We start from the raw sequence: 27071 nt of genomic DNA, 5'->3' as shown, positions 1-27071 counted from the left end.
TGTTTTCTTAAACATATTTACCACTTCTAGTCTCTTACATGCATCATTTACACCCTTTATATCCCAATAGGCCACCTGAACCTGCATATTTCTGGTGCAGGACCTTTCTTCCACTTCCTAAATTCTCCACAGTACCCTCCTTGCCATCTGCACTAAAACATCTACATACAACACCCCCACAACAATCCAGACCTGAAATACCTTGAGATTATTTCAAATGCCATGGGAAAAAAAAAAAAAAAAAAAATCAAAGACCCCTGGTATACACACATCTTCCCAATTCCAACATTTACACTGCCATGCACTTTCATTACAAGAAGTCTTGCACATACTGAATAAGATACCCTTAAAAGAAAAGAAAATGCTCTTAAAATGGGGGTCAGCTACCTACTTGGGATAGTCTTCTTTTGTATATCTTCATATCCAAACTAATCCTACAAATGGCTGAGCCACCATGCTACTGAAAATGGGGTTACTGAAAATGGATTTGGAGAAAGCATATGACAGAGTGGAGAGTCAAGGACTGTGGAAAGTATTAAGAATATATGGAGTAAATGAGAAGCTGCTGAATGCCATGAAGAGTATGTATGAGGGTGCTAAGGCTCCAGTGAGTGTGGATGGTGAACTGAAGGTTGGATTCAAACAGGGATGTGTCAAATCTCCATGGCTATTCAATCTGTATATGGATGGGGTTATAAAAGAGATACAAGGAAGGGTAGTGGATGTTGGAACAGCCCTAATGACAGAGGGCAGTGTGTGGAAACTCCCTGTGCTATTGTTTGCAGATGATACTGTGTTGTTACATGAAGACAAAGGGGAGCTGCAAGGCTTGGTGAATGAGTTTGGGAGAATGTGTAAGAAACAGGATCTAAAGATGACTGTAGGGAGGAGTAAAGTTATGGTCAAGGAGAGAAATAGAGTCAATGAATGTACAGTGGGGTTGGAGGATGAGGAAATGGAAAATATGAGTGCATTTAAGTACAGTACTTCGGTACTGTAGGATAGAAGTTGTGGAAGCAATGAAGAAAGTTAAATCGGGGAAAGCCCCAGGAATTGATGGAGTGTGTGGTGAAATGCTGAAGCATGGGGGAGAGATAGTAGTAGAATGGATGTGGAAGATGTGCAGATTGGCCTGGGAGGAAGGTAGAGTCCCGGAGGATTGGAAGTCAGGTATAATTATTCCCTTGTACAAAGGAAAAGTGTGTGGTAATCATAGGGGCATTTGTCTTCTTAGTATAATAGGAAAAGTGTATGGTAGGATACTTATAGACAGAGTTAGAGAAAGAACAGAGAAATTAGTTGGAGAAGAACAGGGAGGCTTTAGGAAGGGAAGAGGTTGTGTAGATCAGATATTCATTCTTAGATCTTTAGTGGAAAAGTTTCTAGAGAAGGGAAAGAAGTTGTATGCGGCTTTCATGGATTTGGAGAAAGCATATGACAGGGTGGATAGACAAGGATTGTGGAAAGTGTTAAGAATATATGGAGTAGATGGGAAGTTGTTGAATGCTGTGAAGAGTATGTACGATGGTGCGAAGGCTGCAGTGCGTGTGGATGGTGAACTAAGTGAATTTTTCTCTTTGAAAGTTGGTTTGAAACAGGGATGTGTCATGTCTCCATGGTTGTTCAATCTGTACATGGATGGGGTAATAAAAGAGGTACAAGGTAGGGTAGTGGATGTTGGAGTGGCCCTGGTGAGAGAGGATAGTGTTTGGAAACTTCCTGTACTGTTGTTTGCAGATGATACTGTGTTGTTGAGTGAAGACGAAGGGGAGCTGCAAGGCTTGGTGGATGAGTTTGAGAGAGTGTGTAAGAAACGGAACCTAAAGGTGAATGTAGGGAAGAGTAAAGTGATGGTCTTTGAGAGAGGTGAAGTTAGTGAATGTACAGCGAGGTTGGATGGTGAGGAATTGGAAAATGTGAGTACGTTTAAGTATTTGGGTAGTGTGATGAGTAAGGATGGAGGTTTGGAGGGTGAAGTGCTTGAAAGGGTACAGCAGGGAAGAAAGGTTGCTGGTTCTTTGAAAGCAGTGATAAGAAACAGGGAAGTGAGCATGGAAGTGAAAAAGTTACTACATGACAGTATTGTGATACCAACTCTAACGTACAGAAGTGAAGCTTGGACATTGTTGGAAGGACACAAGTCAAGAGTGAGAGCAGTGGAAATGAGTTATTTAAGAGGAGCCTGTGGAGTCACGTGGAGAGACAGGCTGACGAATGAGGATATAAAGGAGCATTGTGGTGTGGATGTGGATGTGATAGGAAGCGTTATGAGGAACACACTGAGGTGGTTTGGCCATGTGGAGAGGATGGAGGGTGAAAGACTGACGAAGAGAGTGTATATGAGTGAGGTGGAGGGGGGAAGAGGGAGGGGGAGGCCGAGGATGAGATGGAGGGATGGGGTGGAGAGGTATATGAGAGAGGAGGGTGTGAGTTGGGAGCAGGGCAGTGAAATGGTGGGGGACAGGGCGACTTGGAGGCGATTTGTTTGTGGCCACCCCAAACGGGATTGAGGCGTCTGGCAATAGAATAGAATAGAATAGACTTCGGTACTGTGATGAGTAAGGATGGAAGTTTAGAGGGTGAAGTGCTTGAAGTCGTACAACATGGAAGAAGGGTTGTTGGTTCTTTGAAAGCAGTGATAAGAAACAGGGAGGTGTGCATGGAAGTGAAAAAGTTAATGCATGACAGTATTCTGATACCAACTCTAGCGTATGGAAGTTAAGTTTGGACCTTGTCAGAGGGACACAAGAGTAAGGACAGTGGAAATGAGTTAACTGAGAGCAGCAAGTGGAGTCACATGAAGAGACAGAATGACAAATGAGGAAGTAAAAGAGCAATGTGGTGTGGAAGTGAATGTGATAGGAAGCATTAGGAGAAACACAATGAGGTGATTTGGCCATGAGGAGAGGATGGAAAGCAAGAGACTGACAAGGAGAGAGAATGTGAGTGATGTGGAGGGGGGGAGAGCAAAGGGGAAGCCAAGGATGAGATGGATGTATGGAGTGGAGAGGTAAATGAGAGAGGAGAGGGGGGATGAACTGGGAGCAGGGCAGTGATATGGAGGGGGAAAGGGCAACAAGGAGGTGATTTGTTTGTGGCCACCCCTTTAGGGATTAAGGCATCTGGCAATAGATGAATAGATAGTTTAAGGCTTTCATAAGTTAGAGTAGAAACAAATGAACAGACAGACCAACAGACAGGCCAAAAATATTATATACTCACTATGCAGGTGCTACATCATCACCATACTGGAAAGCTAAATGGGAATTGTTATCCCTTCTGTACAAGAGATTCTTCAATTATTGCATCACATCGCCTAGAGGTGGCAACACATTAAACATAAAAACAAATAGTAATAACAAAAAAGTTACAAATGAAAATGACATGACTGTACTGAAAGAGTTATGATATGACACCTTTCTTACCTGAGGAATAACAACATCTGCTAAGTATTTAGCACACTTATACAGCTCTTCAGCATGTTCAAACTGCAAAGTATGATGGTTGTGCTGCAGATCATATTTGATGCAATCATATATATCTGGAATCTTCGATATATCAAATTTGGTGTTTTTTGTTCGAAAATCCTTCTCCAGCTTTGCCCACCGTCTCTGCATCAATTCCCATGACTCTCCATGATACAGGGGCAGTTCTGCAAAATATAAAGTACAGACAAATTTACAATACGCAGCATTAGAGTTTCAATCCTGTCTCCTCAAAATGTATCATAATCACCATCCCAAACCTATTTCCCACTAATGAATGGAGTAGGTAACATCCAGAAAAATGTAAAACACAAAATTGAAAGATATGTCATATTGAAAGAAATGTCAAACATTTATGGCTGAAATCCATGTGGTGACCAGAGCTTTTTCTTAGTATGAAGAGTAAATGCTGCCAGGGACATAGGGTGGCCTTCCATGGTATAAATGATCTGGATTAAAGTAACTCAGCACTGAGCCTTCCTTGGTCCAAAAGGTGCAGCCCTGTAGTTGCTGTTGTAGTAGTAGTAGTAGTTCCCTAGGCAGTCTGGCCAAACAGCCCCGAGCCCCTTAGGAAGGCCATGGCCGAGACCGGGCTTTCCCACAGAGCTCTCAAAGAGTGTATATTGTGTTGTTGGCGTAGGTGATTGTGTGCAATGCAGTCTTCCACAATGTGCTTAATAGAATGAGGTGCTGTTGCATCCTGGACAGGTATCAGCAACAGAGTCATCCAGCCTCTTCTGGTAGCTTAAGAGGGCTGGATGATGCCCACATCTCAGCCTGGCCAGGTGGACCCTGTCCTCATGAGGAAGATAGGATTCAGAAGGGTGGATGTCAGGAGGCCATGCATACAGCTGTGTTGTGTTTAAGTGACTGAATGGAGCGGCGAGTGATCTGAGTGTGGATGTGCTTCTGGAAGCTGGTCTGAGGTGGGCGAGGGGGTAGACATGACAGTATTTCTGTATGGTATCGTATGCTGGGTGTTGTTTTGATGTTCCTTGGTGTGGGTGGATGTGCTGCCATGTACTGTAGTGGATGCTGTGGGTTTGTGGAGGCTGCAGTAAGAAACTGGGTGCCTCTCATGTCTAGGTGATCCTTGGCTTTGAGGACTTTGGTTTCTTGATGTAGGTGGTCTGTGGGTGTAGTAGCTGTGCAGCCTGTGATTATTTTTAGGGCCTTTTTCTGAATGGTCTACAGAGAGTTGTAGTGTGTTTTGGTGAGGTTAGAAGCCCAGGCAGGGCTTGCATAATTCATCACTGAACGTATGTATTGTTTGTACACTGCGGTGGTAGTTTCTTTGTTGTGTCCGAATGTTGTATGGGCAAGTGACCTCAAAGCATTGAGTCTTGGTGTTATTTTATTTTTAATGTTTGTGATGTGTTGTTTAAAAGACACTGATGTATTGTATGTTGCACCAAGGATTTTGTGTGTGTGTGTGTGTGTGTGTGTGTGTGTGTGTGTGTGTGTGTGTGTATTTACCTATTTGTATTTACCTATTTGTAGTATACAGGAATTGAGCAATGCTCGTGTTGTCCTGTCTCCATATCCACATTTATCAAGTCTACCTTTACACACATGAATGTTTCTCTCATGCACCACCTCTTTGTCTAAGTCGTTCCAAATATTTAAGTATTTACCTAATATAAACAATTGTGATATACACGGAATGTACTATGCTCGTGGGTTTCCGTCGCTGTTTCTCAATAAGTCAAATTTAGCTTTAAACTTGTTTAAGTTTTTAGACTGGACGATCTCTTTGTCCAGGCTATTCCATAAGTCTGTACTTCTGTAAGGAAAGCTATATTTCTTGATATACTTCAAGCAGCTTGACTTTTCAATTTCATTCCATGTCCTCTTGTTGCTCTCTTATCCCATACAAACAGATCTTCTTTGTCAATTTTATCTACTCCCACCATGGTCCTGAACACTGCAATCATGTCTCCCCTCTTTCTCCTTTCCTCTACGGAAGGCAAATCCAGCCTTTCCAGCCTCTCTCTGTATGACAGGTCTGCCAGACTGGGGACCATCTTGGTTGCTGTTCTTTGTATTCTCTCAATCTTGTTTATATCTTTCTTTTTGTGTGGGCACCACACTACTGCTGCATATTCTAACCTGGGGCAGATCATGGCCACTATCAATTTTTTCATCATCTCCTCATCCATATAATGAAATGCTACTCCTATATTAGACAAGAGTTTATAAGTCTCTCCAACTATCTTGTTAATGTGCTTTTCTGGTGACAAACTATCTTGGATCAGCACTCCCAAATCTTTCTCTTCTCTCATTTTTGTGATTAATTCATTACCCAACAAATAATTCTGTGATGGTCTCCTGGTACTTTTACCCATTTCCAATATTTTACATTTCTTCACATTAAATTTCATTTCCCACATCCGGCTCCAATCGTGTATCCTATCCAAATCCTCCTGCGGCATTTTACAATCCTCCTCAACCTCTACCTTCCTCAAGATCTTTACATCATCAGCAAACAGACTTGCATAACTGTTCACTCCATCTACCATATCATTTACGTAAATCAGGAACATTACTGGCGCCAACACCGAGCCTTGAGGGACTCCACTTGTTACTTCCCTCCATCCGGACATCTTTTCCTTTATTACTGTCCTCATTTGTCTGTCTCTCAAAAAGTCTCTCATCCATTCCAGAAGTTTCCCCTTCAGTCCTCCTATATATTCTAGTTTCCACATGAGTCTCTTATGAGGTACCTTGTCAAAGGCCTTCTCTAAGTCTAAGTACACACAATCCACCCAACCATCTCTCTCCTGTACCACGTCAATCACTCTTGAGTAAAAGCTCAACAAGTTAGAAACACATGACCTTCCACTTCTGAATCCAAACTGACATTCAGCCAAAATATTCATCTCTTCTAGATATTTTATCCATCTGTCTTTCAGGATTCTCTCGCACAATTTTGCGACCATGCTGGTTAGAGACACTGGTCTATAATTCAGCGGTTCTTCCCTGTTTCCTCCCTTGTAAATTGGTGCCACATTTGCCCTCTTCCATTCTTATGGCACTTTCCCCTCTTCCAGAGAACACACTATTAAACTGTGAATTTTATCCGCCAGTTGTTCTCTGCATTCCTTCAGTACCCAATTAGAAATTCCATCAGGTCCTGGGGCTTTCCTTACATCTTGAGTTTCCAGTAATTTATACACTTCCTGTACCTCCACTTTTATATCTTTTATCACCGGTACATTTCTAATCACTCACTCCCCTTCCACAAGCTCCTTTTCATTAGTGAAAAATGACTGGAAACGTTTGTTCATTATTTCTGCTTGCATTGCTGCATCCTTATAGACCTCTCCTTCTACTTTCAATTTGGTGATTCCTTCCTTTTGTTTCAGTTTGCCATTAACAAATCTGAAAAACAGTTTGGGTTCATCCTTGCATTTGTCTATTATACCTTTTTCAAAATTCCTTTCTTCTTCTCTACGTATTCTTGTGTATTCATTTCTTGTTCTTTTATATTCTTCCTTTGTTCTGTTGTTACCTCTCTTTCTCCAATTGTTCCACGCCTTATCTCTCTCTTTTTTTGTTATCATACACCTTCTATTAAACCACTTCTTTTTCCTGTTTTCTTTCCCTCTTACTCTTGGTATACACAAATGTGTGTGTGTGTGTGTGTGTGTGTGTGTGTGTGTGTGTGTGTGTTCTTACCTAATTGTATCTTTACAAGAATGAGTCAAGCTCGTACTGTCCCATGTCTTAAACCAAATTTATCGTACATATCCTTAAATTTGTGAATTGTTTTGGCACACACTATTTCATTCGGTAGTGCATTCCACTGATCAATTGCTCTATTTGGGAAACTAAATTTCCTTACATCTTAATCCTCTCTCTTCTTATGCAGTTTTTTGCAGTGTCCTCTTGCTGATGCTTCCCCTTAGGTCAAGTAATCATTTATGTCTATTTTCTCCTTCCCTGATATGCATTTATATAGCATAATCATGTCACCTCTTTTCCTTCTCTCCTGTAGTGTTGGTAGATTCAGTTCATTTAGTCTTTCTTCGTAGCTTAGATCCCTTAAGCTTGGTATCCATCTTGTAGCGGCCCTTTGAATTTTTTCAGTCTTGTCTATGTGTTTTTTGAGATGAGGACTCCAGACTACTGATGCATACTCCAGGGATGGTCTGATGAATGATGTTATTATCTTCCTTAGCATGTCTTCATTTATGTATGTGAATGCTATTCTCACATTTGCAAGCAGTGTATACATGTTCTGTATCTTCTCACTGCTGTGGTCAGCCAGAGATAGTCTGTTATTGATAATCACACCTAGGTCCTTCTCTCTTTCTGATGTGTGTAGGGTTTTATTTCCTAACTTATAATCCCAATCAGATCTTTTTACACTTTTACCAAACTTGATTACATGACACTTGTCCACATTGAATTCCATTTGCCATGTATTACTCCATTCATGAAGTTTATTTAATTCTTCTTTTAGCTCTTTACAAGAGTCTGTGTTAGTAATTCTCCTTTGTATTTTTGCATCATCTGCAAACAATTTAGACAGCTTTCATTTCCAGTGTTACTGTCTATATCATTTATATACGCCAAAAACATGATTGGTGCCAGCACTGAGCCCTGTTGTACTCCACTAGTCACTTCTCTCCATGACGAGTAATTTCCCATTAGTACCGTTCTCATTTCTCTTTTAATAAGAAAATCTTGCATCCAACATTACAGTTTGTGTCAAATTCCTCCTTTATGGTACAGTTTCCATAAAAGTCCTTGGTGTGGTACTGTGTCAAAAGCTTTCTTGAAATCTAAATAGATACTGTCCACCCATCCTTCTCTTTCCTGTAATGTGTCTGTTACTCTGTCATAGTAGCTCAACAGATTAGTAACACATGATTTTCCTTTTCTGAAACCAAACTGTCTTTCTGTTATCATATTGTGTTCTTCTAGATGATTTACCCAAACTTTTCTTATAAGCTTTTCTAATACCTTGCTTACAACACTGGTCAGTGATACTGGTCGGTAGTTGAGTGGATTTTGTCTATTCTCTTTCTTGAATAAGGGAACAATGTTTGCTTTCTTCCAAATATCAGGTGGTTTACCTTGTCTCAAAGATTTCTTGAAAATTAAAAATAATGGTTTACTTAACTCCTTTGCAAATTCACGTAGCACTCAACATGAAATTTCATCAAGACCATTTGCTTTTCCTTTGTCTAATTTACATAGCTCCTCCTGTATTACTTTTTCTGCTATTTGTATATCTGGTAGTATGTGTGGGCATGCATGTTCCACATAACCCCTCTCAAAATTTTTTTCCTCTGTAAAAACTGATTGGAAATTCTTGTTTCATGCTTCACAAATATCCTTCTCTTGTGTATAGATGATTCCCTTGTCCGTAATGACTTGTATTTTATCTTTTACTTTGGTTTTGCTTCTGATGTAGCTGTAAAATAGCTTCGGTTGATCACTACTTTTATTTATGATATCCTCCTCAAACTGTTTTTGGGCTTCCCTCCTTATTCTTGTATAATTATTTCTTGCCTGTTTATAATTGTTATATGCCCTTTCAAATTGTGTCTTCTGTATCTATTCCACAACAAATCTCTTTTTTCTTTTGATTTTTTACATTCTGTATTGAACCATTTCTTTATTTTCTTTTCTGCTTCTTTGTGTTGTGGGATGTACTTCTGGACTCCTATTTCATAAAGTTCACAGAATTTTTTATATAAAGCATTTAAATCTTGTCCTCTAAGCTCCTTTTCCCAATCAATTTCTAAGAAGTACGGTACTTCTTTAGGTCATGTTACTTTCCCTTTTTATAGTTTAGGCTCTTTTTGTAACTTTCATTGCTGTTAACTACGTCATATGCAATCCTGAAGTTGCAATTTAGTACTGCATGGTCGCTTTTGCCGAATGGAGGGTGATATATTAAAATTGTCAATATTGTTTTCTTGCCTAGTAAATATGAGATCTAGCATTGAGGGTACATCGAGACCTCTTTTTCTGGTGCTTTCCCTTACATGTTGCGTTAGGAAAAACTCCTGCATGAGATCCAGGAGCTTTTGGTCCTAACAGCTTTCTTGGCTTATTATATCCAGAGTATTCCAATTTATATTTGTATTAAAATCTCCAGTTAGTATAACTCTTTCTGATTTCTCTTCCATTTTATGTAGCAATGCTCTTACACTCTGAACTGTACTCTCTGCCAGGTCCTCATATTCGTCTCTTTCCCATGTGTTTGATCTGGGTGGCATGTACAAATTGGCTACAATTACTTTCCCTTCAGATGTATTGATCTCTACTGCAATCAGTTCTACTTGTGAGGGTATATCTAGTTCTATTTCTTTGACTTTTAGATTTTTCTTAGTTCTATCTATCTATTGCCAGACGCCTCAATCCCGTTTTTAAGTTCCTATCTCTTCTCCATATATTATATTCCTCTAAGTTTAGGATGTCATTTGATATTCTTGGTGTTAATTTTGTTTCTGTTAGGCATATTATATGTGGTTCATTTTCTCTGATATAATCATTCATCTCTATTAATTTAGATACCATTCCATCCACATTTGAGTACATCAACTTTATCATCTTGTTTACATACTTGTCATGACATGGTCTTACTACCTTCCTCCTTTTTATTCCCTCCTGTTTATGTACCACTTTCATACCTGCAATCCAATTACTGTACTTTGTAAAAAAATGTATTCTTCTCCTCCTCTGATCTTCCCTCATTTTTTGTTTTTGCTTCCTCCCTCTTCTCTTTCAGTAGTTCCAGTTCCTCTTGTGTTAGGCATCTTTTTATCCATACATTTTTTAACTCTTCTTTTTTCATAAGATTCTTTGCATTTTTTAGTATCTCCTCCACGGTGTTTACACTCTGGAATGTTACCTTTAGGGGTCTTGACTTGCTTCTCTCGTATTTCCCTAACTTTTTGTGTTCCTCTATGTCTTTATACAGATTTCCTCTGATACTTCTTTCAATATGCTCATTACATTTGCCATCTCCTTTTTGTCTCTTGAGATCTTGTTTTTAACTTCTTCCTCTTCTATACCAGTGATTACTATAGATTTGTTGATATCAGCTGAATCTCTGACTAATTTAGGATTGTTTTGGATTATTTTTTTCGTTTTCTTTTTAATGCTTTTTTCTTCCACCTTTGTTTCTAAGTCTTTCTTTACTTTCACCATTTCAGCATATGTGGTTTCCACATCATTTTTGTAGCTTTGCACAGCTTCATTCACCTGTGTTATCTTCTCCTCAATATCACTGCTTTGGTCACCCCAAACGGGATTGAGGCGTCTGGCAATAGATAGATAGATAGATAGATAGGTTTATCAGACTGCTTACTTGCCTAATTGTCTTTGTATCTTCCATAATACTCTCGTGGTTGACTACTGTACTCACTAATTTTCCTCCTAAGTGTACCTACTTCTACTGTCAACTCATCTATGGTTGAGTCTTTCTTGTTAACTTCCTTTCCTAATTTTTCTATTTCTTCCTTTTGCAAGTGCATCTGTTTCTTAACTTCATCAATCTCATTCTGGAAAGCCATCTCTAGTCTGTGTACTCGTTTCACCAGTTTATTGTGAGTCTCCATTTCAACCAGTTCTTGGTAGAAATCATCATCCTGCTTTCTACCTTTATCCCTTTTCTTTTCTAAATTTGCTTTACTAAAGTATGTGGTCATCCTGCAGTACTAAAAGCACATATACTACTTACATTCTCTGGTGCAGTCGTAGACTAAACAAATGATCAGCTGATTTTGCACATTCTTAAGCTACTTTGTTTTCTTTACTGTTTGAACAAGTCTTACTTAAAACTTCTTTTTTATATTAAAACACCATTTAGTCTAATCTGGTACAGAGCTTGACTCACATAAAGATACTAATTTAGGTAATGCCACTGGCCAAGTTGGCCAGGTATGGAGTGGTGGCGACATGTGTCTGCTCTCCTCGGTGCCTCATGTGTGTGTGTGTGTGTGTGTGTGTGTGTGTGTGTGTATCGGTCATGTTTCCAGCACAGGATCAGAGGTGGCTGGCATTCTTGATTAGTCTAGGCTAGGGGATGTTTAGCTGTTTCTTCCTGGAGAACTTCAGACATAACTACATGTTTTTCATAGTGTTATGTATAGCTATATAATTATATACCGGTACCGTAGTTACATACAGTATTGTGTCATAACATATTATGCCTACATATTGCTCAGTCACGCAAAGCTGTCAAACCAACGACAGTAAATATTGTCATAACATATTAATGCATATTATATTCACATTACAATCAACTTGTAAGCTAATTAAGTGAGTGAAATACATAATATTGTAAAAGTAACATAATTGTACAAATACTGCATCAAAGTGTCATGTAATTAAGTTTGGTAAAAGTGAAAAAAGACCAGATTGGGATGAAATGGAGAAACAGAAGAGGGGAGAGACAAGAGGAAGTCATTCATACAAGGAGGGTGGAAAAGTTACAAGAGGATGGAAAAAAGGCAGAATATAAGAGGCAAGTGGAGAAGCGACTCAGTAAACATGGATTGGAGCAGATGGGGACATGGAAGGTGAGTGCAAATTATTCACAGAAAAAATCTGTGCAGCATATGAGGTGGTGTGTGGGGTGAAGAGAAGATGAAAGGGAGTGCAGGGAACAGCATGGTGGAATGAAGAGGTGAGAAAGACCGTGGCACAAAAGAAGAAGCAATTAGTAAGTGGGTGAGAAACAGAGGCGTGGAAGAAGTTGAGACGGAAGAGAGAGTTATATGTAGAGAGGAAGAGAGTGGTGAAAAGATTAGTAAGAGATAGCAAGAAGAGAGTGGATTAGGAATTTGGAAGGAAATTGAGTGTAAAGTGGAGGGAATGTAAGAAAATGTTCTAGAAAGAAGTAAAGAGAGTTAGACAGGGTGCCTAAGAAGTTAGCCGGGGAGCGAAAGATAAAATGGCAGCTTACTTGTGGAGAAAGAAGAAAGAGTGAGCAGATGAAGAGAACACTTTAAAGTATTGCTGAACATAAAAATTAAAGTAATGCAAGTATAAGTGGCTGGGGAATGGCTGGGAGAAGGAGGGATGTGAGAAGAGAAGAAAAAATCAGTAGGATGGAAGTTGTGGAAGCAATGAAGAAAGCTAAAATGGGGAAAGCTCCAGGACCTGATGAAGTGTGTGGTGAAATGCTGAAGCATGGAGGACAGATAGTAGTAGAATGGATGTGGAAGATGTGCAGATTGGCCTGGGAGGAAGGTAGAGTCCCAGAGGATTGGAAGTATTCCCCTGTACAAAGGAAAAGCAGAAAAAGAAGTCTATGGTAATCACAGGGGCATTAGCCTTCTTAATGTAACAGGAAAAGTATATGGTAGGATACTTATTGACAGAGTTAGGGAAATTAGAGAGGAATTAGTTGGAGGATAACAGGGAGGTTTTCGGAAGGGAAGGGATTGTGTAGATCAGATATTCATTCTTAGATCTTTAGTGGAAAAGTTTCTAGAGAAGGAAAGAAGTTGTATGTGGCCTTCATGGATTTGGAGAAAGCATATGACAGGGTGGATAGACAAGGATTGTGGAAAGTATTAAGAATATATGGAGTAGATGGGAAGTTGCTGAATGCTGTGAAGAGTATGTATGATTCTAAGGTTGCAGTGTGTGTAGATAGTGAAGTGAGTGAATTTTTCTATTTGAGGTTGGATTGACACAAGGATGTGTCATGTCTCCATGGTTATTTAATCTGTATATGGATGGGGTTATAAAAGAAATACAAGGTAGAGCAGTGGGTGTTGGAGTGGCCCTAGTGAGAGAGGGCAGTGTTTGGAAACTCCCTGTACTGTTGTTTGCAGATGATACTGTGTTTTTAAGTGAAGACGAAGGGGAGCTGCAAGCCTTGGTGGGTGAATTTGGGAGAATGTGTACGAACTGGAATCTAAAGGTGAATGTAGGGAAGAGTAAAGTTATGGTCTTCAAGAGAAGTGACGTCAGTGAATGTACAGTGAGGTTGGATGAGGAGGAAATGGCAAATGTGAGCATTTAAGTACTTGGGTAGTGTGATAAGTATTGATAGAAATTTAGAGGATGAGATGCTTGAAAGGGTACAGCAGGGAAGAAAAGTTGCTGGTTCCTTGAAAGATTTGATAAGAAACAGGGAAGTGAGCATGGAAGTAAAAAACTTACTACATGAGAGGTTTGTGATACCAACTCTAACATATGGAAGTGAAGCTTCAACCTTGTTGGAGGGACAGAAGTCAAGAGTGAGAGCAGTGGAAATGAGTTATATGAGAGGTGAATGTGGAGTCACATGGAGAGAAAGAATGACAAATGAGAAAGTGAATGAGCATTGTGGTGTGGATGTGGATGTGATAGGAAGTGTTAGGAGAAACACAACGAGATGGTTTGGCCATGTGGAGAGGATGGAGAGTGAGAGATTGATGAGGAGAGTGTATGTGAGAAAGGTGGAGGGGAGGAGAGGGAGGGGGAGGCCAAGGATGAGATGGATGGATGGAGTGGAGAGGTATATGAGAGAGGGGTGTGTGGGGTGGGAGCAGGGCAATGAAATGGTGGGGGACAGAGCGACATGGAGGTGATTTGTTTGTGGCCACTCCTTACGGGATTAAGGCGTCTGGCAAGAGATAGATAAATAGATAGCATTTGTAATTCTTATTTTACACACAAAGATGCACATAAATATACATGGTATAGAGGGAATGGAGATCGTGTCGAAAGGAGCCTGATTGATTACATGCTCTTCGAGAAATCAATGCTGGGAAGTGTTGCTGATACAAGGGCAGTGAGAGGACGATGTGGAGGTTTATCAGCTCATATGATTGTGGTATGCAAGATCAAGGTGAGAGAAGTGAGGTGGAACGAGAGAGAGAGAGAGGAGCAGCCAGAGAGACTGAAAGTCAAGAAGCTGAGGATCAAAGAAATGGCAGATGAATACAGGACCAAAGTAGGAGAGGAGTTAGAATCAATGAATTGGAATGAAATGGATCTGGACAGCTTGTGGAATGCATGTAGGGATTGCTCTGTTAAGAATGCTAAAGTGGTGTGTGGTGTGGCCAGAGTAACAACAAAGAAAAAAGGTACACTAGCTTATGACAGCAGTGGAGGAAAAGAGGAAGAAGTGGCTAGAGTGGATACAGGACAGGGATGCAGTTGAAATGAGAACTGAATATAATAACAGCAAGAAGCACATAAAGAGACTAGTGAAAAGGAAAAAGAAGAAGGTAAATGATGATCTTGGAAGAAAAATGAATGCAAAATTACTCTGAAAATAGGAAGTTATTCTGGAAAGAGGTGAAGAAAAGTAGAAGTGACAGTGGAAAGAAATGTGAAAATGTGAAGGATGTAAGTGGTAGATGAACCCATGGGGATGAAGCAAGGGCCAGAAGGAAAGAATATTTTGAAAGTCCGATGAATGAGAATGGAGAGAGTAAAGTGACTGTTAACATGATCGGCTTGGGTGGTTTAAAGAAAAGGAGTGCAGTGCCAGGAAAAGTGACACTCACAGAGGTGAAGAGTGCTGTGAAGCGGCTGAAAAATGGGAGAGCAGCTGGGGTTGATGAGGTGTATGCAGAGATGATTAAGTGTAGTGGCGAGAATGGAATAAAGTGATTGTTGGAGATATGTGAGAAGGCATGGGTGAATGAAACTGTGCCAGTAAAGTGGAAAATGGCAGCGACTGTACCCCTGTATAAAAATATAGGTGGGTGAAGTGGGTGCAAAAATTATTGTGGCATGTCTATTGAGTGTTATAGGGAAGGTATATGGAAGAATTATTATAAAATAAGAAAGATATCAGAAGGCCTAGTGAGAGACAAACAGGGAGGCTTTAGGAGTGGAAGAGGATGTGTGGATCAAATATTTGCAGTAAGACAGATAGTGGAGAAGGGTTGTGAGAAGGACTGTAAGGTGTTTACAGATAGTGGAGAAGGCTTGTGAGAAGGACTGTAAGGTGTTTATGGCACTTATGGATCTGGAAAAAACATATGACAAAGTAGGCAGAGAAGGATTGTGGAAGGTCTTGTGCATGTACAGTGTAGATGGTAAGCTACTAGGTGCTGTCAGGGGGTTTTATGATGGTGGCGAAGCATGTGTAAGGGTTAATGGGCATCTAAGTGAATGGTTCACAATCGGTGTTGGCGTGCGACAAGGATGTGTGATGTCCCCATGGTTGTTCAATATATATATGGATGGGGTGATGAAAGAAGTACAAACACGAGTAATGGAGAGAGTGATGGCATTGGTAATGAATGGTGATGGATGGAATATCTCAAATTTGTTGTATGGTGATGATGCAGTGGTACTTGCAAATACCGGGCATGAGCTTGGTAGACTAGTGCAGAGTTTTGTCGATATCTGTGAGCGTCGTACCTTGAGAGTAAATGTAGAAAAGAATAATGTGATGGTTATTGGGAGAGGTGACTCCCAGTGTGATGATACAGTCAATGAAAAGAGTCTGGAATTTATAAGAAAGTTCAAATACCAGGATACAGTGATGGAAAAGAGAGGAAAATGTGCAAATGATCTGGAATGTAGAGTGACACAAGGAAGGAAAGTAGCTGGTGCTACGATGACCTTGATAAGAAACACAGGCTTGAGTGTTGCAGCTGCACAAGGCTTACATGAAGGAGTGTTAGTGCCATTTTTAACATACAGATATGAGACCATGGTGTGGCATGAAAACGAAAAGTCAAGAGTAAGAGCAGTGGAGATGGGACTGCTGAGGAATATATGTGGAGTGCAGAGAGTGGATAGGATATGGAATAGTCTGAATCATGAAAGATGCAGTCAGGAAGTCTGTGGACACCAGAATCGAAAAGATTGTACTGAAATGGTATGGCCATGTGGAGAGAATGGATGATAAAAGAATGGTGAAAAAGGTATATCTGAGTGAATCTGAAAAAGGGAGGAAGCAAGGCAGGCCATGAAGAAGGTGGAGGGATATGGTGGATGGGTGTGTGAGGAAGAAAGGTAAGGAAGTTGATGAGGCTAATGGACTGACAAGAGATCGAGCTGGCTGGATGAATTTTGTGCAGAGAATTGCATGACCATGATTTGGCACCCCTTTTTAATGTGACAGCATTTGGACTGGCCCTATCAGACAGGTATATGTGAAGCTATAGAACATGGTGAAATTTTTTGTGGCCTATTTGATGGAGCCAAGATTTCGAGGGCTTGAATGATGAGCTAATGGAAGTGTTGCCCATTGAATTGGTCAAACTTTGGCTGTCTGGATGTTGCTACTCCTCACCCTGCCTTAGGGTGGGAAAGGAGGCCCGGATGATGATGATGATTTTAATATGCTTTTATAAACCAAATAACGAACAATATTTAATAAAATCTTGTCTTATGCATTTTGCAGTACTGCAAAACACTACAATCATGTGTGTTAAACGAATAATATTTAATAAAATCTTGTCTTATGCATTTTGCAGTACTGCAGAACACTACAATCATGTGTGTTACATCTATGGGGTGTGTTTACGAAGAGGTAATGTTTCAAATGTAATCTGTTAATGTGGACCCAGATATAAGCAGTGAATACTGTATATACTGCAATGATATGACCTATGTATAAGAGTATATCAGACATCTAGGAAAAATCAGTATCTGGGAAGGTAAATTCCCCAAGCCTCCCAGTTAAATGGGATTGTACTGTAGTAAGGAATGCCTTCTATGGCAAGATGAGTAAAGTGGTGCCTAAACAGGAGGCTGTTGACATGAGTGTTAATGAACCATATAGGGCTGTCAAGAACAATCTCTTGAGAGTTACTGATTCAGTATGTGGATGGACAAGGGGCCCCACAAGACATAAGGTAACATGGTGGTGCAATGAGGGTGTAGACGTTGCAGTTAAGGAAAAAAGTTTTTTCTGCGAATGGAAAAAGGATGGTAACAAAGAAGAATACTTGGCTGCCAAGCATTAGACTAAAAAAGATGTATACAGGACCAAATTTGAGTCTCAGAGACTTTCACTGGATGACCTAAATAGCACTGAAAGGACAAGGATGATATTTAAAGTGACAAATCATCTGAAGAGGGAAAACAGGGATATTGTTGGTGAGCAGTGTGTAAAGAATGATGAAGGAAAGGTAGTGGTGGGGACTGAGGATTTTAAAGATGCCTGGAGAAAGCACTATAACCAGTTGCTGAATGAGGAGTTTCAGTGCAACTGGGAAGGTTTGGAGTCAGTGGATCCAGTGTTTAGCCATTGGCCTTTGACTGATACTGCAACTGTGAGCTGGGAAATAGGTAGGATGCATTTGGGGAAGGCAGCAGGTGGGTCTGGGTTGCCTGCTGAAATGCTGGAGGCCTCAGGATATATGGGAATGGGTTTAGTTACTGTTTTGATAAATACACTTATATATGAGTGTGCTGTCCCAGATGACTGGCTGAAAAGTGTGATTGTAAATGTGTACATAGGGAAGGATGATGCCCTAGAAAGAGGAATTATAGAGGCATAAAACTTTTGGACCACATAATGAGAGTAATGGAAAGATTCCTGGAAGGTATGATATGGGAATCAGTGAATAATGACATGATAGAGTCTGGGTTTATGACTGGCAAAAGGGACCACTGGTGCAATATTCACTCTCTGAAGGAAAAATATAAAGGAAAGAAGAGGGAGCTGTACTTTGTTTTTGTGTATTGGTGAAGGCTTTTGACAGAACTCCTGGGGAGGTGATGTGGGATATGAGAAAGCTTGGGATCAAGAAGTTGCTGGTTAAAGTGGTTATGGCAATGTATGAGGGAGCTTGCACCCAGGTGAGAGTGAACAGGGTATTGAGTGATGAGTCTTCTATATATGTATCCATGCATCAGGGGTCAGTCTTGAGCCCCTTATTGTTTAACATGGTGCTTGAAGCTCCATCAGATGACTTCAGAAAATGACGCCCATGGGAGGTGTTGTATGTACATGACTTGGTGTTGATGGCGGAGAATAAGAGGGAAGCTGAAGAAATACAATATTTAGGAAGTGGTGGGATGGAATGGGGTAGAGGGGTCTAAGAGTAAACTTGGATAAAACCAAAGTGACAATACCCAAGGCTGGTGGCAGTACTGTCAATGCAGAGGGAGTATGACCTTGTGCAGTTTGCCACAATGGTGTGAGAAGTAACTTCTTCTTGTGCAGTTTTTGTGTTAAGTACAAAAGAGATGTAATGGTGTTAGCGGCAGACTGCAAAATAATGCTGATTTTGTGGGTGGTGTGTCAGGGTATGTAGACAATGAGAGGCATGAAAGGACTGATCCTGTTGGAGAGTCTCTTGACTGTGAGGATGAGTTTTCTTATTTTGGGGACATGTTATGTGCTGGAGGTAGGGTAGGAGGTAGTTCTGTGACTAGGGCATGGAGTGGCTGGGGAAAGTTCAGGGAGCTGTTGCCTCTCCCAATGTTGAGAGAACTCTCCATCCGAGCTAAAGGATCCCTGTCACTGTCATATGTTAGGAGTGTATGCTGTTTGGTTGTGAGACCTGTGCAGTAAAGGAAGAAGATATTCATTAGCTCAAATGTAAAGAAATGACAATGACCAGATGGATGTGTAAGGGTCCTCGAATTCATTGTCTGGGAGGACTAGGATTGCGACTGATGATTTGAAAGGAAGGATGGGATATGAATATATTAGTGTTATGATGAGGAGGGACATATTGAGATGGTCTGCACACTGTCAGAGGATGAAAGATGACGTCTGGGTGTGGAAAGCGACAGGTGTGAATGTTGAGGGCTGGGCTGCAAGATGCTGACAAAGGAACTGGGAGGAGTTCACAGAGCATGACCTCAGAGATAAGAGACTGAATGGGAAAGCTGCTAGAGAATGAGCAGCATGGAAAGCTCTCATCAGGTGACTACGACTGACACAATATCAGTAGTGTCTAATTCACATTTATGGACTTTTCAAAAATGTACTGTTGGTTTCATTCAATTATTCTTCATTACTCTATGAACAAAAAACTGCCATAGATTTAAAAGGAGAGGGTCCAGTCTCCCTGGATCCTCTCTTGGATTTATTACTGTTTCTGCCTACATGTAGTCATCTTTTGTCTTCTGGTCTTTCTTCCTATATCTCTCTCACATATCCATCTTATGTCTTGTGGTCTTTCTTCCTATTTCCTCCCTCACATACTCATCTTTTGTTTTCTGGTCTTTCTACCCATCCCCCCATCACATACTCACCTTTTGTATAGGGTTGGGCGATTAATCGGCAGGGTAATCAGTAATTGGCCTAATCGGCTACTTTGCCAATTAACCAGTAATCGGCCTTTTGACCAATTAATCGGGGCTAATTAGTTGAAGAAGTTTACTTCTGTCTTTTATACTAAACTGCATAACATATTAATGTCAGTACGTGAGAATGGTGATGTTACCAAAACTCTTATACCCTCTCAAAAGCATTTATTTCAAGCAAGTTCCTATACAAGTGTATATTAGTTACTGCACATTATCTACAGAGGTAAGTGGGGGCACTTACCATTCACTCACTCGATGCAGTGCTGCTCTCGGATGCCTGCCCTTTCCTCTCTTCTCTCCTTTCTTCCTCTTCTGCCTTCTTTCCTCTTCCTTCTGTCTACACTAAATGACAAGCCAAATGGTTTCCTGTACACCAGGAAACCATTTACTACACTGCATTACTATGCTGCGTGGTAACCACATAACCAAATTATGGCACCTGGTGGTTTAGTGGATAGTTATGATGCTCCAATCAGATTGAGCCAGTACACGTTTACAGTATATCCAAGGGGTGGCTGAGGTTTACTGTTCAAATAATGCCACTCAGGGACGAATGAGGCTGGTCACTCTCATCTTAAATGTCAGGACCAACTTGCCTTGCCCCAGCTTCCTATGCTCCTCACGGGGCAACACTGGATTCAATGATGAATGAATGAACATTATCTATATTAGTTTTATATGCTCCTTCTATTTATTTTTACCATTTCCCATATTACGGAACAGACAGACAGATAATGAAAATAAAAGAACCAAGTTTTTGATCCTGTTATAGTTCTTCATAAAGATCTATACATTTTCTGTACATACCCACTTCTAGTAGCATCTGCAATCACTACAAGAACAAGAAAAATGGCAAACTCTGACAAATTACAACCAGGATGTACAAAACGAGATGTTGCAACCAAAAGTAGACTATAGAAGAGTGGCAACTAAAACTATTTGCTCTCCATACAGGAGATGGCAGTTGGGCATTAAACAAAGACAAATATAAAATTAGGGTGATGTCTATAACTTTGTGCTAACAATATTTTCATGAAGATTAATCACATTTAAAATTTCTTAATAATCAGCCTATTACGGTAACTGGTATCGGCTGATTATTGACTACCGATTAATCGGTAACAAATTGCTTATCGGCCCAACCTTACTTTTGTATTCTAGTCTCCCTTCCTATTTCCCCCTCATAGACCCACCTTTTGTCTTTTGGTCATCCTTCCTAACCATGATTCGCTGGTTCAGCTTCTGGATGAGAGAGTGAACATGCTCGCACATTCGCACTGGGTTCTGGATGAACTCAAGGGCGGTGGAGATAGAATGGGAGCCATTTGGATTGAGCTTTTCCATATCCTCTTGTGTCAATATCCGATCCTGTTGCATAGCTTCGTGTAGACGGTTCTTCACCCTGACAGGTAAAAATAACTAATGTATAATTCATTCAGTTTAATTTAATATATAACTTTATCATTTTGTGGCTTATTTCCCATAACATAATGGCAAAGTAAGACACTGTTATGACTCAACATTTTTCGTAACAATTATTGTGACTAGCACAATACTGTAAAGTCATCTCTTCGTACAGCACAATGGCAGAATAAAACTGTACAATGGCTCTTCATCATTCCCAATGCATTGTCTCATTACTAACATCATATTACTAAGACTATATTCAACATTCAGGATGCAAAGGTTGTAAATTCTGAGCCAAATGATACTGGACTGGGTTTGGTCTGAATATCTATAGTAGCACCCCATTAGTTTAAACTCCTTAAAACTCAGACCAAGAGATTTTACAGGATTAAACAAACACAGTTCCAGTAACTATGGGGAAGCCACCTCTTTCAAATCAGTGGTTACTTTATTATGATACTAAATTTACTGTACTGCATTTAAAGCAAATTACTAATGTGTATTGCATTTATATAACGTAATGCAATATAAAGCTGCAGAACCAAAAATGCAGTACTGTCACGTGGCATCCACAGTCCAACCCACGGCTAATGGCCTTTTATGATGTAGAGTCAAGTATGCAGAATTGACTGTTACTGAGTTCCTATGCAGTGATCATTGGAGCTGGCTTGGACAGGTACTGAGCCAACATCCCATCTACCACCATGACAAGTTCTATCAAATCATGATTGCTAAACCTCAGGATTAGCTCCTGAGCAAAGGGTGCTAAGAATTATTAGGAATGATCTAGCTGCTTTTGAAAGATAAACTTTCAGAATGCACTGTTCCTGAAGAACTGGGAGATGTGTTATGGGATATCATAGACTTTAGTGAGATTTGATGACCACAGAACTGTGTGAGGGTCACATATTTTGTTACAGCGCAAAAAAAGAAATGAAACACATGGTACTGTAAAGTATACAATTTTTGATCAATAACATCAGGTGGTAATACTGAAATCCTTTTAAGAGTAGATAAAAGATTGCCAGTCTTAATCACTAAACTAAATACAAAACATAAGATAAAGCTAATCAAAGTACCTGTATATGCTTCAACATCAACTTATAAAGAGAGAGAAATTGAAAAGTTGTAAAAAATGTAGAGAAAGCAATAAAAAAGTGCAAAAACCAATATACATTTGTGATGGGAGTGGTGGGTGGTACTGCTGTGAGACATTTTGGAATAAAAAACTACAGCACTAGAGTTTAAATACCAGTGGAGTTTGCAGAAAAGAACACTCTTAGGGTGATGAGTACCTTTATACAAAAGAAAGAAAGTGGGAAGAGGACTTGTAATGGATCAAAGGATGAAACAAAGAATGCATTAGATTTTTTCTCGCCAATGAGAAAGCCACTACCAGTACAATAAACAACAAAACAGCACTAAACAAAGTGGCAATTATTGCTCAACCCCAGTCCATCTGATCAAGAGGACCTGTTGACCGCTGTTAAGCAATGTCACTATGGGCATGTCCCATAGGTTTCCTACACTGTTAACTTCATCTCTGCATCTTAGTGTGGCATGTGCTGTGATTCCACCCAACCCAAATCTAGGTTGGCAGTGATGGGTGGATATCAGGAGGGGGCTTATAATATAGAGTTCTGACTGAGGTGTTGTACTGCCCTGCCCATGAAGGGAGTACGAAGGTGTTTCTTCACTGCGAGTGTTGGAATGTCTGGAGGTGAGATAATGTTGCAAAAGGTTTGATAATGTTTGTGTGGTGACTGTCATATGTGCCTATGTGTGTTGTCTTCTTGTCAAGTAATTTATGACAGGGCAGTACAAGCTGCTGCAAAGAACTGTACGCCTTTCATATCAAGGAAGTCTCTGACAGGGAAGACTTTTGTTTTTAACTGTAAGTGAGCTGTGGGTGTGGTTTTGGTGTGGCCAATGATGAATCACAGGATGATGTTCTGTATGATTTGCAAGGTGTTGTAGTACAGGTGTACAAAAAACTATCGTTACTCAGGGGTCTGACAGATACATAGCGAACACTACAATGGCTGCTGTTTCCAAAGGGCTGATACATCCATATGGACGCATCTATTACCTCAATCACAGGAAATGACTCTTGTATCCCATGCATAACCAGCATTGTTGGATATGCAGGGGTACCGAGAGTTTCCTAGCCCCCTGCCTGTTCTTGCTAAACCATCATCGTTTGTCATATTGTTTTGCACAATGTCATAACAATACTTTTTTGTACAGCTGTACATATTAGATAGGATGGATGCCAATGCTAGGGAGGCATAAGACATCACTGATCTGATGTACTGCTTACTGAGTATGGAGAGTGTTTCTTTTCGTTGTCCAAAGTCTGGCCCTGTAATTGCCCTGACTGCACTGAGTATGGGGGTGCACCACCTCTTGATGTCTTGTACATGGTCCTTGAAAGTGTCTAATGTCATAATTATGTCACTCCATGGATCTCAGTGGAGGGTGTGTGTAGCCCATGTACACTGTTAAGTATGATGTGTTCATGTTTTACTGATGGTGATGAGTGCGGTGGTGGATCTAGTTGAGGCGAGTGTCAGCCTGTTGTCCTCAACCCAGGCCTGCAGTGTGCTGATGTAGTCCTGGTGCAGTGTACATACTATCTCTGCAATGTGGTGTGTGGTTGTTATGGTGATGTTAACTGCATTTGGTGCAATGTTTGTGGGTAGTTAGGGTGCAGGAGTATCATACATGTAAAGACTAAAGGATGTAAGTGAGGGAACAGAGCCCTGTGGAACTCCATCAGGTAAATTTTGTGTTCATGATGACTCACCCTGATACGTAACATGCTTGTCTATTAGGCAAATAATGGGCATGTCAGCATCTGGTGCTGTTCTCATGTTTTTGTTTAATTATGTCTCGGTGATTAGGTTGCACTGGGGGATGGCACTGAATGCTTTACAGATATCTATTGTTGTGAGAAGTGTGTGTTGTGTGGGTGTCACAGAGTTGATGCTGTCCAACACTTGCTATGTGAGATTAATCAATAAGGTGTCTGTAGAGTGTAGTGCTTTAAATCTGTGTTGGGATGGAGGAATGGGGACATGGGGTATGACTGTGTTAAGAATGTGGCGTTCTGCTATTTTGGATGGTGTGCTAAGTGGCGTTATGGGTTCGTTTGAAGGAAGGAGTATTGGGTTCTTGCTTGGTTTAAGTATAGTGATAATCTGTTCCATGTTTCCAAATACAGTACTGTGAGAGCCTGGAAGCCTTGTGATCCTAAATGTTTCAGGTGAAGGTTGCTGATGCCTTCTGACCCTGTGCTTGTAGAGGTCTTGATAATGCTGTGTGTCTGTTCTGGAGTGAAGGGGGCTGCATTGTGATCAAGTGAAAAGGACAGCCTATGCTGGGAAGGCTGTTTTTCAGACTCAGAACAGCCTGTGCTGAGAAGGTTGTTTTCAGACTCGGCACGTGTTGGTCTTTAGTGACTTGTGTTTGCCTATTGGTTCACAAGAATGTCTGCTTGTTCGTTATAGAAAGTGTAAATGTAAGCCGTGACCACATAATTGTGAAAAGTCATGTAATGACAGTAATAATTATCAGATGAGGAAGGGAGAAACTCATCCAAAGGAAACAGCAAACTCTTTTAACTGTAGGTAAGCAGACAAGTACAATCTATTAGCTTAAAGTAAGTACCTGCATTTGTAGCTGACAGATTACATACATATATATGTATGTATGTATGTGTATACATATACATAATATACATACATACACACACACACACACACACATATATATATATATCCATCCATCATCCAATCCTACATTGCCCCATGAGGAGCGTAGGAGCCTGGGACTAGCCAGTTGGTCCCGACACATGTACTGTACATATATATATATATATATATACATATACACTCAAACCTCGATTTAAGGGACTAAATGGGGAATCAACTTGTCACTTACTTGAAAATGTCCATTGTTTTACCACATATAAAGACAATCTTATTATGAAATGCAATTATTGTTTCACTAATCTTACTTATTTATATGATTATGAGTATTATTTTACAGGTACTCTGTAAAGAAACATATTAATGTGTATAACCTAGACATTACGTATCATTTTTGAAAGGTTTTGTCCATTTGTCAGGTAGAATATGGAGTCCCTTAAATCCGAAATCCCTTAAATGGAGGTTCCTTAAATCAAGCTTTGAGTGTGGAGAGAGAGAGAGAGAGAGAGAGAGAGTGCCAGGTGCCTTAATCCCAGAAGGGGTGGAAACAAACATGTCGCCTCCACGTCACCCTGTCCCCCGCCATTTCACAGCCCTGCTCCCAGATCACACACTCCTCTCTCATACACCTCTCCACTTCATCCACCCATCTCATCCTAGGCCTCCCCCTCCCTCTCCCCCCCTCCACCTCACTCGCATACATTCTCCTCATCAGTCTCTCGCTCTCTATCCTCTCCACATGGCCAAACCACCTCATTGTGTTTCTCCTAACGTTTCCTATCATATGCACATCCGCACCACAATGCTCCTTCACTTCTTCATTTGTGAGTCTGTCTCTCCATGTGACTCCACAGGCTCCTCTCAAATAACTCATTTCCACTGCCCTCACTCCTGACCTGTGTCCCTCCAACAACGTCCAAGCTTCACTTCCATACGTTAGAAATGGTATCACAATACTGTCATGAAGTAACTTTTTTCACTTCCATCCTCATTTCCCTGTTTCTTATCACTGCTTTCAAACAACCAGTCACCTTTCTTCCCTGCTGTAACCTTTTAAGCACTTCACCTTCTAAATTTCCATCCTTACTCACAATACCCATGTATTTAAACTCACTCACATTTTCCATTTCCTCCTCATCCAACCTCACTGTACATTCAGTGACTTCATTTCTCTCGAAGACCATAACTTTACTCTTCCCTACATTCACCTTTAAATTCTGTTTCTTACACACTCTCCCAAACTCATTCACTAAGCCTTGCAGCTCCCCTTCGTCTTCACTTAACAACACAGTATCATCTGTAAACAACAGTACAGGGAGTTTCCACACAGTGCCTGTCTCATTAGTGTGACTCCAACATCCACTGCCATACCTTTTATCTCTTTTATTACCCCATCCATATACAGATGGAACAACCATGGAGACATGACACATCCCTGTTTCAATCCAACCTTTAAACAGAAAAATTTACTCAGTTCACCGTCCAAAACACTGCAGCCTTAGCACCCTCATACATAGACTTCACGCCATTCAACAACTTCCCGTTAACTCCATGTATTCTTAATACTTTCCAGAATCCTTGTCTATCCACCCTGTCATATGCTTTCTCCAAATCATGAAGGCTGCATACAACTTCTTTCCCTTCTCTAGAAACATTTCCACTTAAGACCTATGAATGAATATCTGATTACACAACCTCTTCCCATCCTAAAACCTCCCTGTTCTTCTCCAACAAACTCCACTGCTACTCCCCTAACTCTGTCAATAAGTGTCATACCATATACAGTACTTTCCTATTACACTAAGAAGACAAATGCCCCTAGGATTACCATACACTTCTTTTTCCCCTTTTCCTTTGTACAGGGGAATAATTATAATAATAATATTAATAATATTAATAATCTGGCATTTTGTTTCTTAAAAGCGCCAGTTCTTCCTTTGGGAATTCACTAACACTCGACACACATACATTATTTTCACAATTACAAGAATTGTGACATTTCTTGTATATAATACAAGCTACATCATATATACATGAAAGTAGCAATAATTAAACCCTATAATCATCCGTCATAGTACCTCTCTCCTGGTCATAGCATTTTGAAAAAAAGGCTTTCAGCTGTCTCTTAAAGGATTCAACAGTAGAGAGTTGTCTTATGGACAATGGCAATCTGTTATATAATCTAGGGGCTCTATACACAAAAGAACGATCAGAGAAAGATGACTGGTGAATGGCTCCTGGCTCGTCAAGATGCAAGGAATCATCTTCACTGCGTAACATC

At 40.4% G+C, this 27071-nt stretch overlaps 1 protein-coding gene across 1 annotated transcript in view; it reads right to left on the bottom strand.

Moving 5' to 3' along the window:
• l(1)G0196 (inositol hexakisphosphate and diphosphoinositol-pentakisphosphate kinase) overlaps positions 1 to 27071 on the bottom strand; it is a 475031-nt gene that overhangs the window by 104285 nt on the left and 343675 nt on the right. The window contains exons 18-19 of the mRNA XM_080268869.1: positions 20867 to 21075; positions 3426 to 3652 (exon numbers count right to left, since the gene is read on the bottom strand). Of these exons, the coding sequence (XP_080124995.1) occupies positions 3426 to 3652; positions 20867 to 21075 (436 nt within the window). The remainder of the gene's footprint in view (positions 1 to 3425; positions 3653 to 20866; positions 21076 to 27071) is intronic.

The sequence above is a fragment of the Coenobita brevimanus genome, chromosome 30 (genome assembly GCF_032717465.1).
Source record: "Coenobita brevimanus isolate Jiangsu-jjx chromosome 30, ASM3271746v2, whole genome shotgun sequence".
Lineage (NCBI taxonomy): Eukaryota > Metazoa > Arthropoda > Malacostraca > Decapoda > Coenobitidae > Coenobita > Coenobita brevimanus.
This window is presented reverse-complemented; position numbering and strand designations above follow the sequence as displayed.